The sequence below is a fragment of the Apodemus sylvaticus genome, chromosome 7 (genome assembly GCF_947179515.1).
Source record: "Apodemus sylvaticus chromosome 7, mApoSyl1.1, whole genome shotgun sequence".
In the NCBI taxonomy this organism is placed as follows: domain Eukaryota; kingdom Metazoa; phylum Chordata; class Mammalia; order Rodentia; family Muridae; genus Apodemus; species Apodemus sylvaticus.
This window is the reverse complement of record NC_067478.1, coordinates 53904386-53920716: the sequence shown is the minus strand read 5'-3', so window position 1 is coordinate 53920716 and position 16331 is coordinate 53904386. Positions and strand designations below refer to the sequence as shown.

Here is a 16331-nt window from a genome sequence, read left to right as displayed (position 1 = left end):
GCTCAGGCTGCTGAAAAGCCATCAGCTCTCTCAGTTTCTGGGTCTCACGCAGTCCAGCCTGGGAAGAGGAGGAACGTGGAGGAAGCAGTTTGATCCGGATGCAGGATCCAGATGGGGAGAGGGAGCTAGATCTGAGGGAGAGGTAGGAGGTGTGGAAGGAGACTGCAGAGCTAGAAAGTCAGGCTAGGATGTGTGGATTATATAAGGGTTGGGAGGGTGTGTGGAGGGCACAGAGACAGAACGAGCAGCGGTGACAAAGAAGGATTGGGCTTTCCCCCAAGGCTCCAGCGGGCTGTGCTGCTGCAGTGACAGCCATAGGCCACCCCAGTCTTGTGATCATCCCCAGCCGAAGATTTCGTTGTTGGCTTTGAGAAGCCATCCCTCTGGGTTCATAGCCAGCATTGACTTTGTGCTGTTAGACCCACGTGTTAGATGCAGAGCTGGATCAATTACCTGTGCTCCATTGGATCAGGGGTGGGCTGGGAATTAATTCCTTATAAATGTCAAATGCTGGAATTTACAAAATATACATAGATATACCACATACTACTTCTGGGCGTCAGGTCCTGGATATCAGGCATTTTCTGAGATCTCAGAAGTTGCAGAGAAGGAAAGATCTATGCTCTGGGGTCAGGCACCACCACTTGCTACGTCTGTATCCCTTACTCTCCACACACAGCGAAGGAGCTAATGACATTGTGGTGTCACAGGTCCTGAAGGCGGGGGACCGTCCTGTGTGCACATGCAGATGTAAGACCACGGCCAGGGTGCTATGTTGCAGGACATTTGCTCTTCAGCAGCTCCCTGTAGCTCTTACTGAATGCCACACTGGGTCCTACATACCTCAGGCAGCCGAGTGAGGATTAAACAGGCGGCTGGGCCTAGGAGGGAAGACTTGAGAAAGCAGCCGCTTGTGCAATTAGCAGGCTCCAGGTGGCTGTTCCCTGGCCAGGGAAGCGGAGAGAATGGCAGGCAGCCAGTGCAGTGCCTCTTACCTTAACCCTTCCTCGGACCAGAGGACAAAGCTTGCTTTGTGTAGAGCATGTCACCCCTGCCTCCATCTCTGTCTCATGTTTTCCCCTCCCCCAGAGATAACTAGCTGGCTGATTCTTATTTTCATTCTCTCTCTCTCTCTCTCTCTCTCTCTCTCTCTCTCTCTCTCTCTCTCTCCCCTAGTCCGATCGGAAAATCTCTTTATTGATATTCTTTTCCAGCACAGTGTGGAGTAACCAGGACCGTGCTGGCAGAGCAGACTGCATGCAGACCTGCCTTGATGAGAGCTGACAATCTGGTCCAGACTTGTTCAGTGTCCTGAGCTCCCTTAGCTGCTTCTCTCCTGACCCACCCATAGGGTCAAGCCCTGCGTGGACGATGTGAGGTGCAGAGAGACTGTGACCGACTCCCCCAGCCTGTTTTGTTCAGTGTCTGCCTGGCCAGCCATGCCCTCCTCAGACCGCGCCTTGAAGCATGTCTAGAACATCAAGACTGAGCGCCTGGCATTTGCCAGGGGGCAGCTGATAGGCAGACAAGCCAGTGGGCCAACCTCTTGCAACCCTCTTATCCTCTCTGGCCTGAGCTTCCCTTAAGAGTAAAACAAGAGTAGCGGCATCAGGGTGCTGTTACTACTGGGGGGCCAGTCCTTTCAGTCTGGATACTGTGAGGGACCCCAATATCACCTTCCTTATGCTCGGCGGATGCTTTGGGGAATATGAGGTTAGCTCCTAGGAAAGAAGGGCTGAACTGGGGAAGTTATTCATCCACAGTTGAGGATGGCAGGGCTAGCCTCTTCCCCCATACAGGCTCCTTGTCAACTAAGGAGACACTTGGCAATTTCAGAGCCATGAGGCACCTTAGGTTGGGTTGTCCCAGCAACAGCATCTTCCCAAGTGTCCAATCCCAAGGCCCCTACAGTAGACCTAGGGTGGGGCCACTGGATACATGCTCATTGGCTTCTGACCACCTTCCATCACAGCCTCTTCACACTGAAGACCCTTTCACAGAGGAGGAGAATGAGGCAGAGGAAGGGGACTTGCTCTGAGACACACAGCCAATGCTCTGATCCCCTGGCTCCCAGTTTTTCATTGCCTTGAGAAACCTAAAAAAGGTTATTTCCTTTCTCCTCTACTTAAAGTTTCTAAAACCAGTGTGGTGACACTCACCTGTAATCCCAGCAGTTCTGAGGCAGGAGGACAGAGGGCTTGAAGTCAATTTGGACTATCTAGAAAGACTTTGTCTCAAAAAAAAGTTGTGGGGACTGGAGAGATGACTTAGGGGGTTGAAAGTACCTGCTGCCCTTGCAGAGGACCAGGGATCAATCCAGGGACCCACATGGTGACTCACAGCCATTTGTAATTACAGTTCCAAGGGGGAAATCCAACGCCCCCTTGTGGTTTCTGCAGGTATGGCATAAATGCCATGCGTATACACACAAGGAAGCAAACGGTCCACACACATTCACCCCCCCCACAAATAACCTCTTTAAAAGTTGTTGTTGTTTTGATTTGGGTTTTGTTGTTGTTTTAGTGTGAGAAATGCTTCTCCCATAGGGAGCTGGGTAGGAGGAGACAGTTTAGCAGAAATACCAAAGGTCCTCTATTTCCAGAAGTTTAGATCCGTCTTTGTTTACAGGAGCTGGATTACCCTGTTGACCCAGGGTCACTGCCTCCGCTTCGGAACCCAGACATCCTGGTGGGTGAGAATGATCTCACAGCCCTCAGCTACCTCCATGAACCTGCAGTGCTGCATAACCTCAGAATCCGCTTCGCAGAGTCCAAACTCATCTACACCTACAGTGGTAAGGATCCAGTGTGACCCCCGAGGCCTGCTGTCTGCGTGTCCTGAGCAGTCTGGAAGCTGAGCGCTGAGAGTGTGTGTAAAAAGAGGTGTCTGTGTAAGGAGAACTGCTCGTGGGACAGAAGATGGACTAAGAGGAAAGATCACCATGGACTTGTGTCTGAGTCTCTCGCCACACCAACACATTTATTACTTCTTGGGACAACGTTGTCATTATTACTTCTATGTCGGGGCTTGCAAGAACACAGTTCATTTCCCCATGGGTCACCCCATCCAGACATCAGAACAGCCTTAGATGCAGGTGACTGTCAGATAACCAAGATTCAGAGCATGGAGTGACCTGACCCAAGTCAAGCAAAAGCTTTTAGTGAAGAACTGGGCCTTCTGGAAAGAGACCTCAGGAGTGGGTGTCTTCTATTTTCTGTCACTGTAATATAGAATATGTGAGACTAGATAATTTACAAAGAATTGAAGTTTGGCTCGTGGCTATGGAGGCTGGGAAGTTTAGGAGTATGGTACAGGCACCTACTAAGCATCTGGTGAGGGTTTCCTGACGTGAGACAGAGCAGGTGTACAGATGCCAGTCTCACTTCCACAGAGGCTGCTGTGAGGTCCCCAATCCCCAGGACCTCATCTGTGCTAATAACTCTCCAAAGAGGGATCTCCAGGTGCTATTATCATGTGAAGAGTTAGCAGTAAGTTCCCAACCCGCTGACTTCTGGGAGGACAACCGTGGATAGGGAGGACCCTGAAACCAAAGGCCCGCCATCTTGATTAAGTTCCATAAACTATTTGCATCAAGAGTTTGACATTAAAAGACGTGTATACTCAAGGGGGAGGTCACCCACAAAGGAGTGGATGGGATGAACTTCATGCAAGCCTGCTAACCATACCTCACCTCTTTCCTCAGGAATCATTTTGGTGGCTATGAATCCTTACAAACAGCTACCAATATATGGGGATGCCATCATCCACGCCTACAGCGGACAGAACATGGGTGACATGGACCCACACATCTTCGCGGTTGCAGAGGAGGCCTACAAGCAGATGGCCAGGTAGTTTGCTGCCAGGCCAGCCTTCCTTGGCTCTGCCTGCACTTTCTGAGTTTGCTCAGCCCTCACAGTGAGAGGAAACTGTTTTGAGCTCACAAGTCAGGTCCGTGTTTCCCTGCAGCCCGTTTGGCTGGAGAAGGACCTACTGACTCTGCAGGGTGAAACATGTGTGGTTTATGGTTCAGTTTTGATCCAATTCAAGGAGGCAGGATCGACTGCCAGCAAAGTACAGGTTCTAGCCACAGGCCTGGGTTTTAACCTGATGTCCTCACTTTGCTTTTCCATGACCCTGTAGAATTCTGACTTTGTTACTGGACATTTACAAAAATCCTCTTGCAGCAAAAGCACCGGGCTCACACTTTCAACATCATCTTGGTACCCTCAGGACAGTGGTGATATCAATGCCTTTCCACAGTAACTAACCCTTAGAGTGCCAACTCCCTGGCACATGCAGTGGGCTAAAGGGAGAGCTGGGATTTGGGCCTGGATTTTCATGATTCTAAGTGTAAATTATTTCTCCCATGGCTGTCTTCTTGTCATTCCATTGTTCTTGTCTCTAGGATGCTGAATAAAAACACCCTCCTAAATTTGTCAAACACTTTACAGTTTGCAAAAGAATTTTCATACCCCGTGGTCTCCTTCAGGTTTCACCACACTCCTGCAAATTCACTGTCCTGCTATCATTCCTCCCATCTTGCATGGTCTCTGGACCTGCTTCATAATTCTGGGTATAGCAGCTGAATGGTCATCATCTGTGAGGTGGACTCTAGCAGGCTCATGTCTGCTCTGCACTTATGAGCAAGGAGGCCATGATGACGTCAACAAGGCATGCCTCTCTCCTACAGGGAAGCCTAGTGGACAACCTGAGGCTAAATTTCACCTCTTTCAAGTCATCAGAGACTGAGTGATGCCTGCCCCCATCCCTTAAGGGAGAACCTCATCCACAGGGTCAGGCTATCTCCGCCATACCCTACTCCACATGGATCAAGAGAAGGGATTGTTCTCCACATGATAGAGCCCCACAGAGCAGCATTGCTCATGGGACAGACCCACATAGCCAGATAAGGCTGGCCCATCCTTTCCCTCTGCCAGTAGCTCAGCCTCTCATAATGGGATTATGTTCCCAAGAAGGAAGAAAGGTCGGATGTCTGTGTTGCAGCAAGATTGCTCCCAATCAAAGCACATCCTGCTTCTGGAACTTTCTGGCTTCTGAAGACCTCCCAGAAACCCCTGACAGACATCCTGAGGAATGACGATCATCTGAAGTGACAGTCTGCATCAGTGTGAGGTCAATGGAACTTCGGGGCTATGTCAGTTTCCAGCTTGAATCTGTGTCACTGGGATGAATGGACTGAAGACAAAATGGGCTCATGGTGCACTGGCTTGGTGCTGGACGGAGCCATCTGCTTTTCTTGAGAGACTCTTGTCTATGACCTTTCTAGGGTCTTTCTTCTCTCCTTTTTGAGAAGAAAAGACTGGACCAGGGACTCCAGCATCACCACAGGAGGCTATGTACTGTGTGTGACTCAGGGTCCCAGGCTCACACAACTGTAAAATTGATAAGTATGCCATAGGATTTTTGTGAGGTATAACAGAGAACAATGAAGTGTCTGCCCGGTGTCTACCACCTAAGTGGTGCCAATCCCACGTCAGCAGGATACCACCATAATCCTGCGACTTGAAAAGCTTGCGGCATTATTTTTAAAATATCTTCATTATGTAACACTGTGTAGGCTTATAGAACACATATGTTTCCAAATATATTTTGAATCGTTGCTCTTAAAATAATGTCAGTAGGATGTGCAGAAGTTGCTACCGGGGCTTGGGGAAGCTGTCCCGAGAACCTCCTTGGAAAGCTACTCTGAGCCTGGCCAATTTCAAGGCAATTTGATCTGTCTCCTTGTAAACTTGCCTCTTTGTACACTTTGTATATGCAGCGTGTTTGATGCCAAGGACCTGTTCTCCTCCTGGGAGGCTGAACTCCCAGGCCTTTGAGAAGTAGAGGGCAGGCACAGAGCCCCTGATGTGTGGGTTCCAGATAAACAGAACTTCTTACAGGCCATGGGATCCATTGTCTGAGTCAGGAAGGTAGCCATTATGATACAATGAAGAAAGCTTCTGGGAAGTCTGCACCGGCTTCCTGTGTGCTCCTGCCACGGCTTCTCCCTTGGCTGATCTTGCTTTGAATCTCTTCAGTGTGGTCTATCCTGGTCACAGTTTTGACTGTAAAGTCAAACCCTTCTAGTGGATGATGACCTTGGCCATGGTCTTGGGGACCTCAACACAAAGGGACAAAGGTCAGAGAAGGACACACTGTGTGTTCTCTGTGGTCACATGTTTTAAATAGCTAGAAGGAAAGTTCATTGAATGTTTGGACCCCTGGGCAGTTTGCTAACATCCCATTTTCTAAATTAGATAGATAGATAGATAGATAGATAGATAGATAGATAGATAGATAGATAGATACATACATACATACATACATACATACATACATACATTCATACATACATAGATACATAGATAGATATAGATGATTGATAGATACATAGGTATAGAAGATAGTAGATAGATGATAGATAGATGACTAGAAAGATAGATGACTAGAAAGATAGATAGATGACTAGATTGATAGATGGTAGATAGACAGACGATACAGCCTTTTGTTTTGCTTTGGTTTGTTGTTGTTGTTGTCATTGTTGCCATTGTCCTTTTTGTTTCTTCGTTTGTTCCAAGACAAGGTCTCTTGTAGCCCAGGTTGGCCTCCAATATCCTATATAACTGAGGATGACCTTGAACTTGAAATTCTCCTGCCCCCACTTCCTCAGTGTACCACCATGCCTGGCTTATGGGGAACTGAGGGTCAAACCCGGGGCTTCATGCCTGCTAGGCAAGCACCATACTGGCCAAGCCACGTCTCTCCTATGCTGCTATTTACCTCCTACTCTCATTCTCTTCAGAGACAGGTCTTGTTTTGTTCCCAGACTGGCCTTGAAATATACAAATGGAGAGAAATTAAGCTTTCTAGATATATCTCAGTGCATCGCTCATGTGTTGCTTTTAGGAACAATAGAAATCAATCCATAATTGTGAGTGGAGAATCCGGAGCCGGCAAGACTGTCTCTGCGCGCTATGCCATGAGGTACTTCGCCACCGTCAGCAAATCCAGCAGCAACGCCCATGTGGAGGACAAAGTCCTGGCATCCAATCCCATAACTGAGGTAGGCACAGCACCACTGAAGAAGGAGATGCTGAGGGTTGGAGGCACAGGGGCATGGGGTGGGGAGGGAGGTAGCTCTGTGCATGAGCTATGTTGTTGATGCAACTTCTGCCTTTAAAGATCCAAGGAGTGAGGGTGGCGAGAACAGGGATATGAGTTCTGTGGTGAGATTGGAGGACATGAGGCAGTGTGGGGACTGCCGAGGCACTGTCTGCCTGCGGATCTGAACCTTGTGTCATCAGATTTCAAGAACCAAGATGAGTACTGACATCCTGGGGGCAGTCCCCAGCCACATGGAGACCACAGGTCATGAGTGTTCTTCAGCCAGCAGGCGTCCACTCTCACAAACTGGCTGTGATTAGCTCTAGAGTTTTGCCAGGGGATTGTTTGAGCTTTGAGGGTCTAGGGTCAGTCATAGAGCACTGACAGCTTATCCTGGGTATACGTTAGCTATATTCACTCTCATTCCTTCCACCAGTGGGGCGGAGCCAGCACATAGTACCCCAGGATGAGCAGACAAGCCATGAGACAAGGGATACCTAGAAAGCGCAGGGAAGGGACTCCCAGGGCCAATGCTGCATGCCTTACAACAGGAGAAGATTGCAGAGAAAGGGCTTAGCAGTGTAGCCTGTGATATGCACGTGCATGTGCGTGTACACACACACACACACACATACACACACATACACACACACACACACACACACACAAGCCTTCTCCCTGTTTCCCAAATCAGAACCTTCAGGGACTTTACTACCTGCTTTTTTAAAACCATGTTTGTTTGAAGCAAACAAACAAAAAGAGAATGACAATTAGCTCCTGAGATGGGAGAGGCGGTGTATGGAGCTGACTAGGAAGTCTGCATGGGAGGGAACAAGGTAGAGATGAGCAAACGAAGCTGTGGACCTCAGTTAACCGTGCCTGCATAACTGACACACTTCATATTCCCTCCCTTGCTCCTGCCAACTCTTGGTCCATTCAGGTGCTGTAACAGAGCACCACGGGGCTTACACAGACTAGAGGGTTATTTCTCATAGTTCTGGGCGGTGTAGAACCTCTGAGGACTCTGTTTAGTGTCTTCACATGGCTGAGAAAGAGAACATGGACAGCATTTTGCTGGAGAGTCTTTTTTTATATTGCCATGAAATCCTTTCCCCTAGGGCACCTCCCTCACACCTTCCCCAAAGTCCTGCTTCCTAAAACCAGCCCAAAATGTGAGGGTTTCGGTGCACAGAAGTGCGGGCTGGTGAAGTAACTCAGGATAAAGGCGTGTGCTGCCAAGCACGGAGACCTGAGTTCAGTCTCGGGACTCATAAGGTAGAAGGAGAAAGCTGAATTCCACAGGTCGACCTCTGACTTCCCTCCATGTGTGTGCATGTTCTCACACACATACATAAAATACTTTTTAAAAGAATCGTGGATGTCGTGGAGACATATTTAGTCCAAAACAGCAAGATACATATATTTCCATATTGCAAGTAGGAGACATGAAAAAAGAAGCTAATTTTCACAGCATTCTACAGGAAGCAGAAATGCATCCTGGGGCTGTGAAGCCCAGAATCCGTGCTCCTTCAGACCCGGGGGAGCCTCCTTCAGACTCGGGGGAGCCTGGCTGCTCTTGTCCAGCCCCAGGCCCCTCCACTAACCCGCCCAGCTTCCATGAGTGACATAGGATGTCACCAGTCACCACTACCAGGATTCTGAACCCTGTGTGTGTGCCCTAGGCTGTTGGAAATGCCAAGACCACACGCAATGACAACAGCAGTCGGTTTGGGAAATACACAGAAATCAGCTTTGATGAGAGAAACCAGATCATTGGTGCCAATATGAGAACCTACCTCCTGGAGAAGTCCAGAGTTGTCTTTCAGGTAAGGATGGAAGGATTAAACTGGGGCTGGAGAGATGGCTCAGCGGTTAAGAACACCAACGGCTCCTCCAGCAGTCCTGAGTTCAATTCCCAGCAACCACGTGGTGGCTCACAACCATCTGGAGTGGGATTGATGCCCTCTTCTGGGCTGTCTTCTGAAGACAGCTACAGTGTACTCACATATAAACATAAATCAATCTTTTAAAATAAATAATTTTTAAAAATGTATTACACCTCCTTGTCCCTAGCTCTAAACACTGCTTATGTTCTTAGACCCATTGGGCTCCTGTGGAGTCTGCAGCCCGAAGGATCCAGTCTGACGGGCTTTCCTGGCCTCTTTGGGTCCTTTATCTGTTCTTTCTTTTAAAAGCAACATTGATGTATAGATATGGTCTTGTGTGCTGTAGAACTGAGAATAAAGGTTACTGGGTTTTTTTGTTTGTTTGTTTGTTTGTTTTTTTATTTTTATTTTTTGATTGGGGAGAAAAGAAAACCCTTATAGTTTAAAACTCTGCTGTATCTTTCTCAAACATGAACACCGAAGCAGGCAGGGCCGCCAACCTGCCTTTCCTGTTGGTGAAAGTGGAGAGTAGAGCTGGAGTGAGGGGAAACGCTTTCCTGTGAATAAAATGCATTAGCCAGAGCAACCGGGAACCTTGAACAGCCCAGTGACGTTTCAGAGCTTTCTGCTTATAAAAATTACACCATGCCTTTGCACGGAAATTTTCTATGTAATAATGTTTTCCTGGGACGTCTTCTTGAAAATCATCTCTGGACTCTAGTTCTTGCTCAGTGACAAGGACAGCCAGCTGTGAGCTGGCCATAGGTATTAGTGTCCATCCCAGGAGTCAACCATCCAGGCTGGCATCTAGGAGCCTCTAGTTGAAACCCTGGCATTTTCATTGGTAAAGGGTTGGTGTAATTTGGGATTTTTTTTTTTTTTTACAGTCAGAAAATGAACGGAATTACCACATCTTCTACCAGCTTTGTGCATCCGCACAGCAGTCAGAATTTAAACACCTTAAGCTGGGTAAGTGGTGGAAGACACATGACAGTCTCTTTTTCTGAAGGCGTTTAAATTCTTAGTTAATTTATTCCTTATTATAACATAACTAAAAAAAAAAAACCCAACTTTGTCAGCTGGGTGTGCACCTTCACTCATAGTACTTGGGAGGGAGGCACAGGCAGGCAGATCTCTGGGTCTAAGGCCAGCCTGGTGTACAGAGTGAGTTCCAGGACAGCCAAGGCTACACAGAGAAAACCCTGTCTTGAAAAAACAAACTATGTTGTCTAAAAACACAGGACGGTCTTTAGACCTGAAATGAATGTATTAAGAAAATCAATTGGGCTGACTGTGGTGCCAATACTGGGAAAACAGAGGCAGGAGGGTCTCCACAAGTTGAAGGCTAACCTGGTCTACTCAACAATTTATAGGTTACTTAGGACTACGTAATGAATCTCTGTCTAGGACTCTCTCAGTCGAGTTCCCAGCTAGCATGCATGAAGCCCCAGTTCATTCCCCAGCCCTGCAAATACCAAGCACACTGCGCATGCCTATAACCCCGGGAGTGTTAAGGACTAAACCCACAGCTTTAGGGTCAACCCTGCTTTTCAGCTCCTGCTTCGATGCCAGATGAAGGACCCTGAATGAGGCCTTCGTTTTCCTGACTCTCAACTTCGGCTTCCATGATATCCTTGTAAAGTGTTTAATAGAACCCATGAAGTGTGAGCTTGCTTTCCTGTCCCTTCCTTCTCCCCACCCCCATCTCTCTCCCTCCCTTGGGCAGGATTTTATGATATAGCTCAGGCTAGCCTTGAACTTAGTACTGGGATGCGGAAGAAAGCAACCCTGTCTGGCCTTTTCTTCTTTCTGATAACCATGTATGTCAGATTTCTACATTGTGGGTGGAATTAATTGTCCTTTTGGTCCCAGGGAGTGCAGAAGATTTCAACTATACGAGCATGGGAGGGAACACTGTCATTGAAGGTGTCGATGACAGAGCTGACATGGTGGAGACCCAGAAGACCTTCACACTCCTGGGTAAGGGACACCAGCTAGCCAAGGGGATGCACACTCTGAGAACATGAGAGCATGACTCAGCGGCAGGGGGTAGGTTGGGGAATGGAGGGCATGGGGGGGTGAGTGGTTATGGGCACACCGGCTGCCCTTCCAGAAGACCCGGGTTTGATTCCCAGCACCCAGTTGGCAGCTCACAGCTACCTCTAATTCTAGTATCAAGCAAGGAAGTTCGTCTTCTGAACTCCGAGGGCACCAGGCACTCACGGGTTCATATACATGAAGGCCAACACACATACACATATAACAAATACAGTTTTAAAATAAAGCTCACAATTGGCCCGAGGCACTGACTTGGCTCTACCCAGACCCAGTGCCGCACACAGGCATAGAGTCATAGACACAGTTCCCGATAGGGTACAGAGATACATCTCCTAGGGCTGCTAATGGTGAGAGCCTCTGCTGGGCTCTTTGAGGTGTCAATTGCCTCAGGGAGTGACTGAGATGGAATCTGCCGTTTGCAGCAAAGCAGATTCTGCTCAAGGCCTGCGAGTTGCTCTCTCCCGGATTTCCTGGGCACTGCCATGTTAGACACAGAGACTGCCGCCTGTTTCTGCCGTTCTGTAGCCCTTCCTGTCTTGGAATGATCATTGTCACTGCTGTTGTTGTGACCCTTGGTCTCTGCTGACAAGTCCATACCCAGTCTCCAGGGATGGGACTTGGCACACTCACTCCCTGATTTCTCATCCCAGCCAACACTGTCTCAGGACAGACAGTGACTCACTAAGGTTTAAAATTTGTTCACATACAGTGTTGGTGAGATTACATGTTTTTGACTCTGAAAGACCTGGTGGTCAAGAGATTTGGATGTAGACCACAGGATGCTAGTGGAGTACCCCAGGTTCTGTGGTTTCCTTTGCTTTTCTCGGTCACCTATGTGTCATTTGTCGCATCAGCCACCTGCCGGCTTGCCAGTCTCAGCTGTATCTCAACTCCCAGACTCACTAGTTTCATACAGAATGCTCTCTGTATTTTTGGTCTACTATCTTTCATCTTTGAAGCAGAGAAAACTCGCATGGTATTGAGATTACTTAGAAATCTGCCTCCCAGATGATCCAGGGCCCCAGGTACCCTCCATGGAAAGCTTACATGACAACAACTCTTCTCTGGCACTCAGGGCCTACAGTCTTGCTGGACAGGAAGGACAGTGCTAGCCTCCACTCTGGTCTCCACCCAGCATGGACCAGAGGGACATGTGATGGACAGGGACAACTTAGACAGTGATGGGAAGAGGCCCCAGCATCTCCCCAGGCTCACAGGAGGGCCCCAGACACGCATGGCTGCATCCTGATCAGCACAGCCCAGTTCACAGCTGGCAGCTGGACACGCAGTCCTCCTAGCAGCTGGCTTAGTTTATTTTTGGCACCAGGAAATGGGCCAGTTCCCTCTACTCCACGCGCATCAGTCAAGATCCCAGAGGTATTATGTGGCAAAGGGTTAGGGAGAGGGGGAGATTTGTTTGTGACCGGACCAACACAGAGACTGTGAGTGAGGTCTGACAAGCCAACAGGGACAGCAGGAACCCAGGACTAGTGGCAGAACTGCTCTTGACTTCTTCCTGCTCATTGTTCTATGAGCCTGAAAGGAGATTGAGGTAAACTCAGTGCCGGCCGGACCAGGAACAGATATCTCCGTCTGAGGCCACACTGCACAGAGGAGCTGGGGAGGACATGCTCAGAACACCCTCTGCTCTGCCTCCTGCACATCCCCCCTCCTCTTTCCCCCCCTCTTTCCCCTCCACCTCCTGCACATCCCCCCTCTTTCCCCTCCACCTCCTGCACATCCCCCCTCTTTCCCCTCCACCTCCTGCACATCCCCCCCTCTTTCCCCTCCACCTCCAGCACATCCCCCCTCCTCTTTCCCCCCCTCTTTCCCCTCCACCTCCTGCACATCCCCCCCCTTTCCCCTCCACCTCCTGCTCCTCTGGCTCTTCCTCTTGGCCAGCAGCATCTTTACTGCCATAGTTAACACACTGTCTTCATTGTCATAGTTATTGTTGCCATCTTCCTCCCCTGTCCTCTTTTCTCCCCCCACCCTTTATCTCTTCCCAAGGCTCTCCATTAATCAGAACCATGCAGAGATCCAAGGACACCAGAGCCTATTGCTGTGATCCACAGAGATTATTAGTCTGTGGGGACTTGGGGGACAAATGGAACCCTTTGTCATCTCACCTTAAGAAGGATTCTGGGAGCTTATGAGCAAAGAGAAAAAGAAAACCTTTAAAATTAAGTATACAAAATACACCAGAGCCTAGTCTCCTTAGACCCTCACTTAAAATAGCTGCTTAATAGGAGTTCTTTGCTGTTGTTTTGCTCTGGGTTTTGTTGTTTTTCTTTGAGACAGGGTCTCATGTAGCCCAGTCTGGTCTTACACTTGCTACATAGGATAACCTTGAACTTCTGATTTTCCTGCCCCCCTGAATGCCTTGCTTACAGAAATGCTGCACTGTGCCCGGGCTGTGCGATGCTGGGAATCGAGCCCAGGGTCCCTGCATGCCAGACAAGCACTCTGCCAGCTGAGATGCCCTCAGCCCAGATATACGCTGAATCCTCCAGCAACCCAGGGGAGAGGAAACAGCCCCTGCCCTCCCCATTCTTATCAGGAGAGGAACTGTGGAGAGCATGTCACTAAGTCCACTTCACACCCCTGTCTCATGAACAGCCCACTTCACACCCCTGTCTCATAAACAGCGCACTTCACACCCCTGTCTCATGAACAGCCCACTTCACACCCCTGTCTCACGAACAGCCCACTTCACACCCCTGTCTCATGAACAGCCCACTTCACACCCCTGTCTCATGAACAGCCCACTTCACACCCCTGTCTCATGAACAGCCCACTTCACACCCCTGTCTCATGAACAGCCCACTTCACACCCCTGTCTCATGAACAGCCCACTTCACACCCCTGTCTCATGAACAGCCCACTTCACACCCCTGTCTCATGAACAGCCCACTTTACACCCCTGTCTCATGAACAGCCCACTTCATACCCGTCTCATGAAAAGCCCATTTTATATTCTTGTCTTACAAACAGCCCCCTTCACACCCCTGTCCCATGAAAAGCCCACTTCACACCCCTGTCCCATGAAAAGCCCACTTCATACCCCTGTCCCATGAAAAGTCCACTTCACACCCCTGTCCCAATTTCTGGCACTGCAACTGGAGAGTCTTAGAAGGATCTGGGTGCTGAGTTATGGAACATAGGAGAATGGCCGCACCTTGACCTGGGGAATGTTTACCTTCCAGGATTCAAGAAAGATTTTCAGATGGACATTTTTAAGATCCTAGCGGCCATCCTGCACCTGGGCAATGTGCAAGTCACCACAGTGGGCCACGAGAGGTCGTCAGTCAGTGTAAGAGTCATGCTCCCCTTGCCCTTCCTGGGTGTGAAGGTCAGTGGGATACAACTCATGGCTCACTGGGCACCATGGATGACACCAGCCATGGCTGAACCTGCTAGACGGACAGACTGGTTCAGCAGGAATGAGGAAGAAAGCTTTCCAGGGGTTTGTCTTATTCCCTGTCACAGTGCATGTGTACCGTGAGTGTGTGTGCGTGTGTGTGTGTGTGTGTGTGTGTGTGTGTGTGTGTGTGTGTGTTTTGGGGGCTGTGCTATGTGTTCTTTTACTCAGCAACATCTATGGAGCCTATCATGTGCCAGGGGTTGTTGTAAGCTCTGTGAAACACCATCAGCCCAAACAGGAAGTCCTGTCTTCACGGGAGGTGTGATCTGGATTAAGTAGGGAAGCCTGCCTGCACAGGCTAAGGGCAGGCAGTGGGTCTCTACAGCTCTCCTGCTCTCCAGGTTTCCCGGTGACTGGGATCTGTGTCTTGCTCTCCTCACAACTGCCCCTCCCTCCACCAGTGTCCAGGCCTTGCAGAGTCTGCCAGTCCTCAGATGACTGGGCTATTGGGAGAGCTGAGTATATAACGTGGTTGCGGTTCTGACCTTTTCCTGCCAAACTCCCACAAAGTAAAACACGGTCCTGCCCAACAGACATGGCCACCCTGAGCACTGTCGCCCTAGGCTTGCCAATGTGGCAGGATCTTAGAAAGAAAAAAAAATTCTAATTCTCTTTTTTTTAAAAAAAAAAAAACATTTAATTTTATTTTATGTACATGGGTGCTTTGCCTGCATATATGTCTGTGCACCCTTGCATGCCTGCTGCCCAGGAGGCCAGTAGAGAGAGTCAGATCCCCTGGAACTGGAATCACAGACAGTGGTAAGCCTCTATGTGGGTCCTGATACTCAGACCTCGATTTCCCCCGAAGAACAGCCAGTGCTTGTAACTGCTGAGCCTTCTCCGCAGCCCCAGCTAAGACTTTAGAAAAAAAAGAGCCCTATAATTATTGACCCTGGCTTTGGTACAGCATACAGTTCATTTATTCCAGGAGCTTAGACTGTCAGACAAACTGCATTCAGGGGAAGCTCTCCTCTTAGAGGTCTACTGGCCGATGCCTCTATGCATCTCCTTCCTAGCACAGAAGCTCCTCCTACTGAACCTTTTGTACTTTAGGTGTTTGGCCCTTAGACAGAAAGGCTCTGCCAATCCCTTCCCCTGAGAGGATGTCAGGTGGGGCCAGGCGGAAGAGCTGTGCCTGTTGTGGCAGGGATGGGGGGGGGGGGAGGGGGAGGAGCAAGGAGGAGGCGGGGCCACTTGGGCTTTACTTTTTTTTTTTCCCCTCCACTTTCTGAGCATTTAAAGGGCAGTCCCTGTGTGATGCTGCCTCCTTGGGAGAAGGATGGTGTGCAGTCACATGGAGTCACGCTCCCCGGCCAAGCAGCAAGAGCTGGAGGCAGGGCGTGCTGTCTAAGGCAAATAGCATTCCCTACCCCTTGTCTGCCCACCCGTGGGGCATCGCTCATGTTCAGAGGTCAGCTGAGAAGGTAGCTCAGGCCAGGAGCTCCTCCCAGGTCTGTCTGCTAACAATACCTTTCAGGGCAGATGGATCGCCTAAGGAAAGGAATCCTGGCCACGTTAGTTGGCTGCAGGGTTGGCGTACAGCCCCATGCTGACCCGAGCAGGTGGCCGGAGAACTCAAAGAGGTGTGGAGGAGGGGCACAGCGGTTGTGGGTATGGATTGAGCAGGCCCCTGGCTTCCACAGCCAGAGTGCAGAGACCCAGAAAGTCATAGCCAGGAAAATAAGCGTCACCGTCACCACAGCAGGGAGAGTGTCACCACAGCCTCCTGCTCTCCTCCAGCCTTAGTTTCCATCACAAGGCCTGAATCTCTTACCCAGCTACTCCTTTCTCAGGCAGGCTTGGCCAGATGGGGCAGTATTAACTTTGGATGTCTGGGTGACCCTGATGGGGCTTGT

The 16331-nt window shown here is 49.5% G+C and overlaps 1 protein-coding gene across 1 annotated transcript in view; it reads left to right on the top strand.

Annotated features, from left to right (window-relative positions):
* Myo5c (myosin VC) overlaps positions 1–16331 on the top strand; it is a 74484-nt gene that overhangs the window by 11661 nt on the left and 46492 nt on the right. The window contains exons 3-9 of the mRNA XM_052187788.1: positions 2629–2794; positions 3704–3848; positions 6910–7066; positions 8790–8933; positions 9881–9962; positions 10866–10973; positions 14258–14364. Of these exons, the coding sequence (XP_052043748.1) occupies positions 2629–2794; positions 3704–3848; positions 6910–7066; positions 8790–8933; positions 9881–9962; positions 10866–10973; positions 14258–14364 (909 nt within the window). The remainder of the gene's footprint in view (positions 1–2628; positions 2795–3703; positions 3849–6909; positions 7067–8789; positions 8934–9880; positions 9963–10865; positions 10974–14257; positions 14365–16331) is intronic.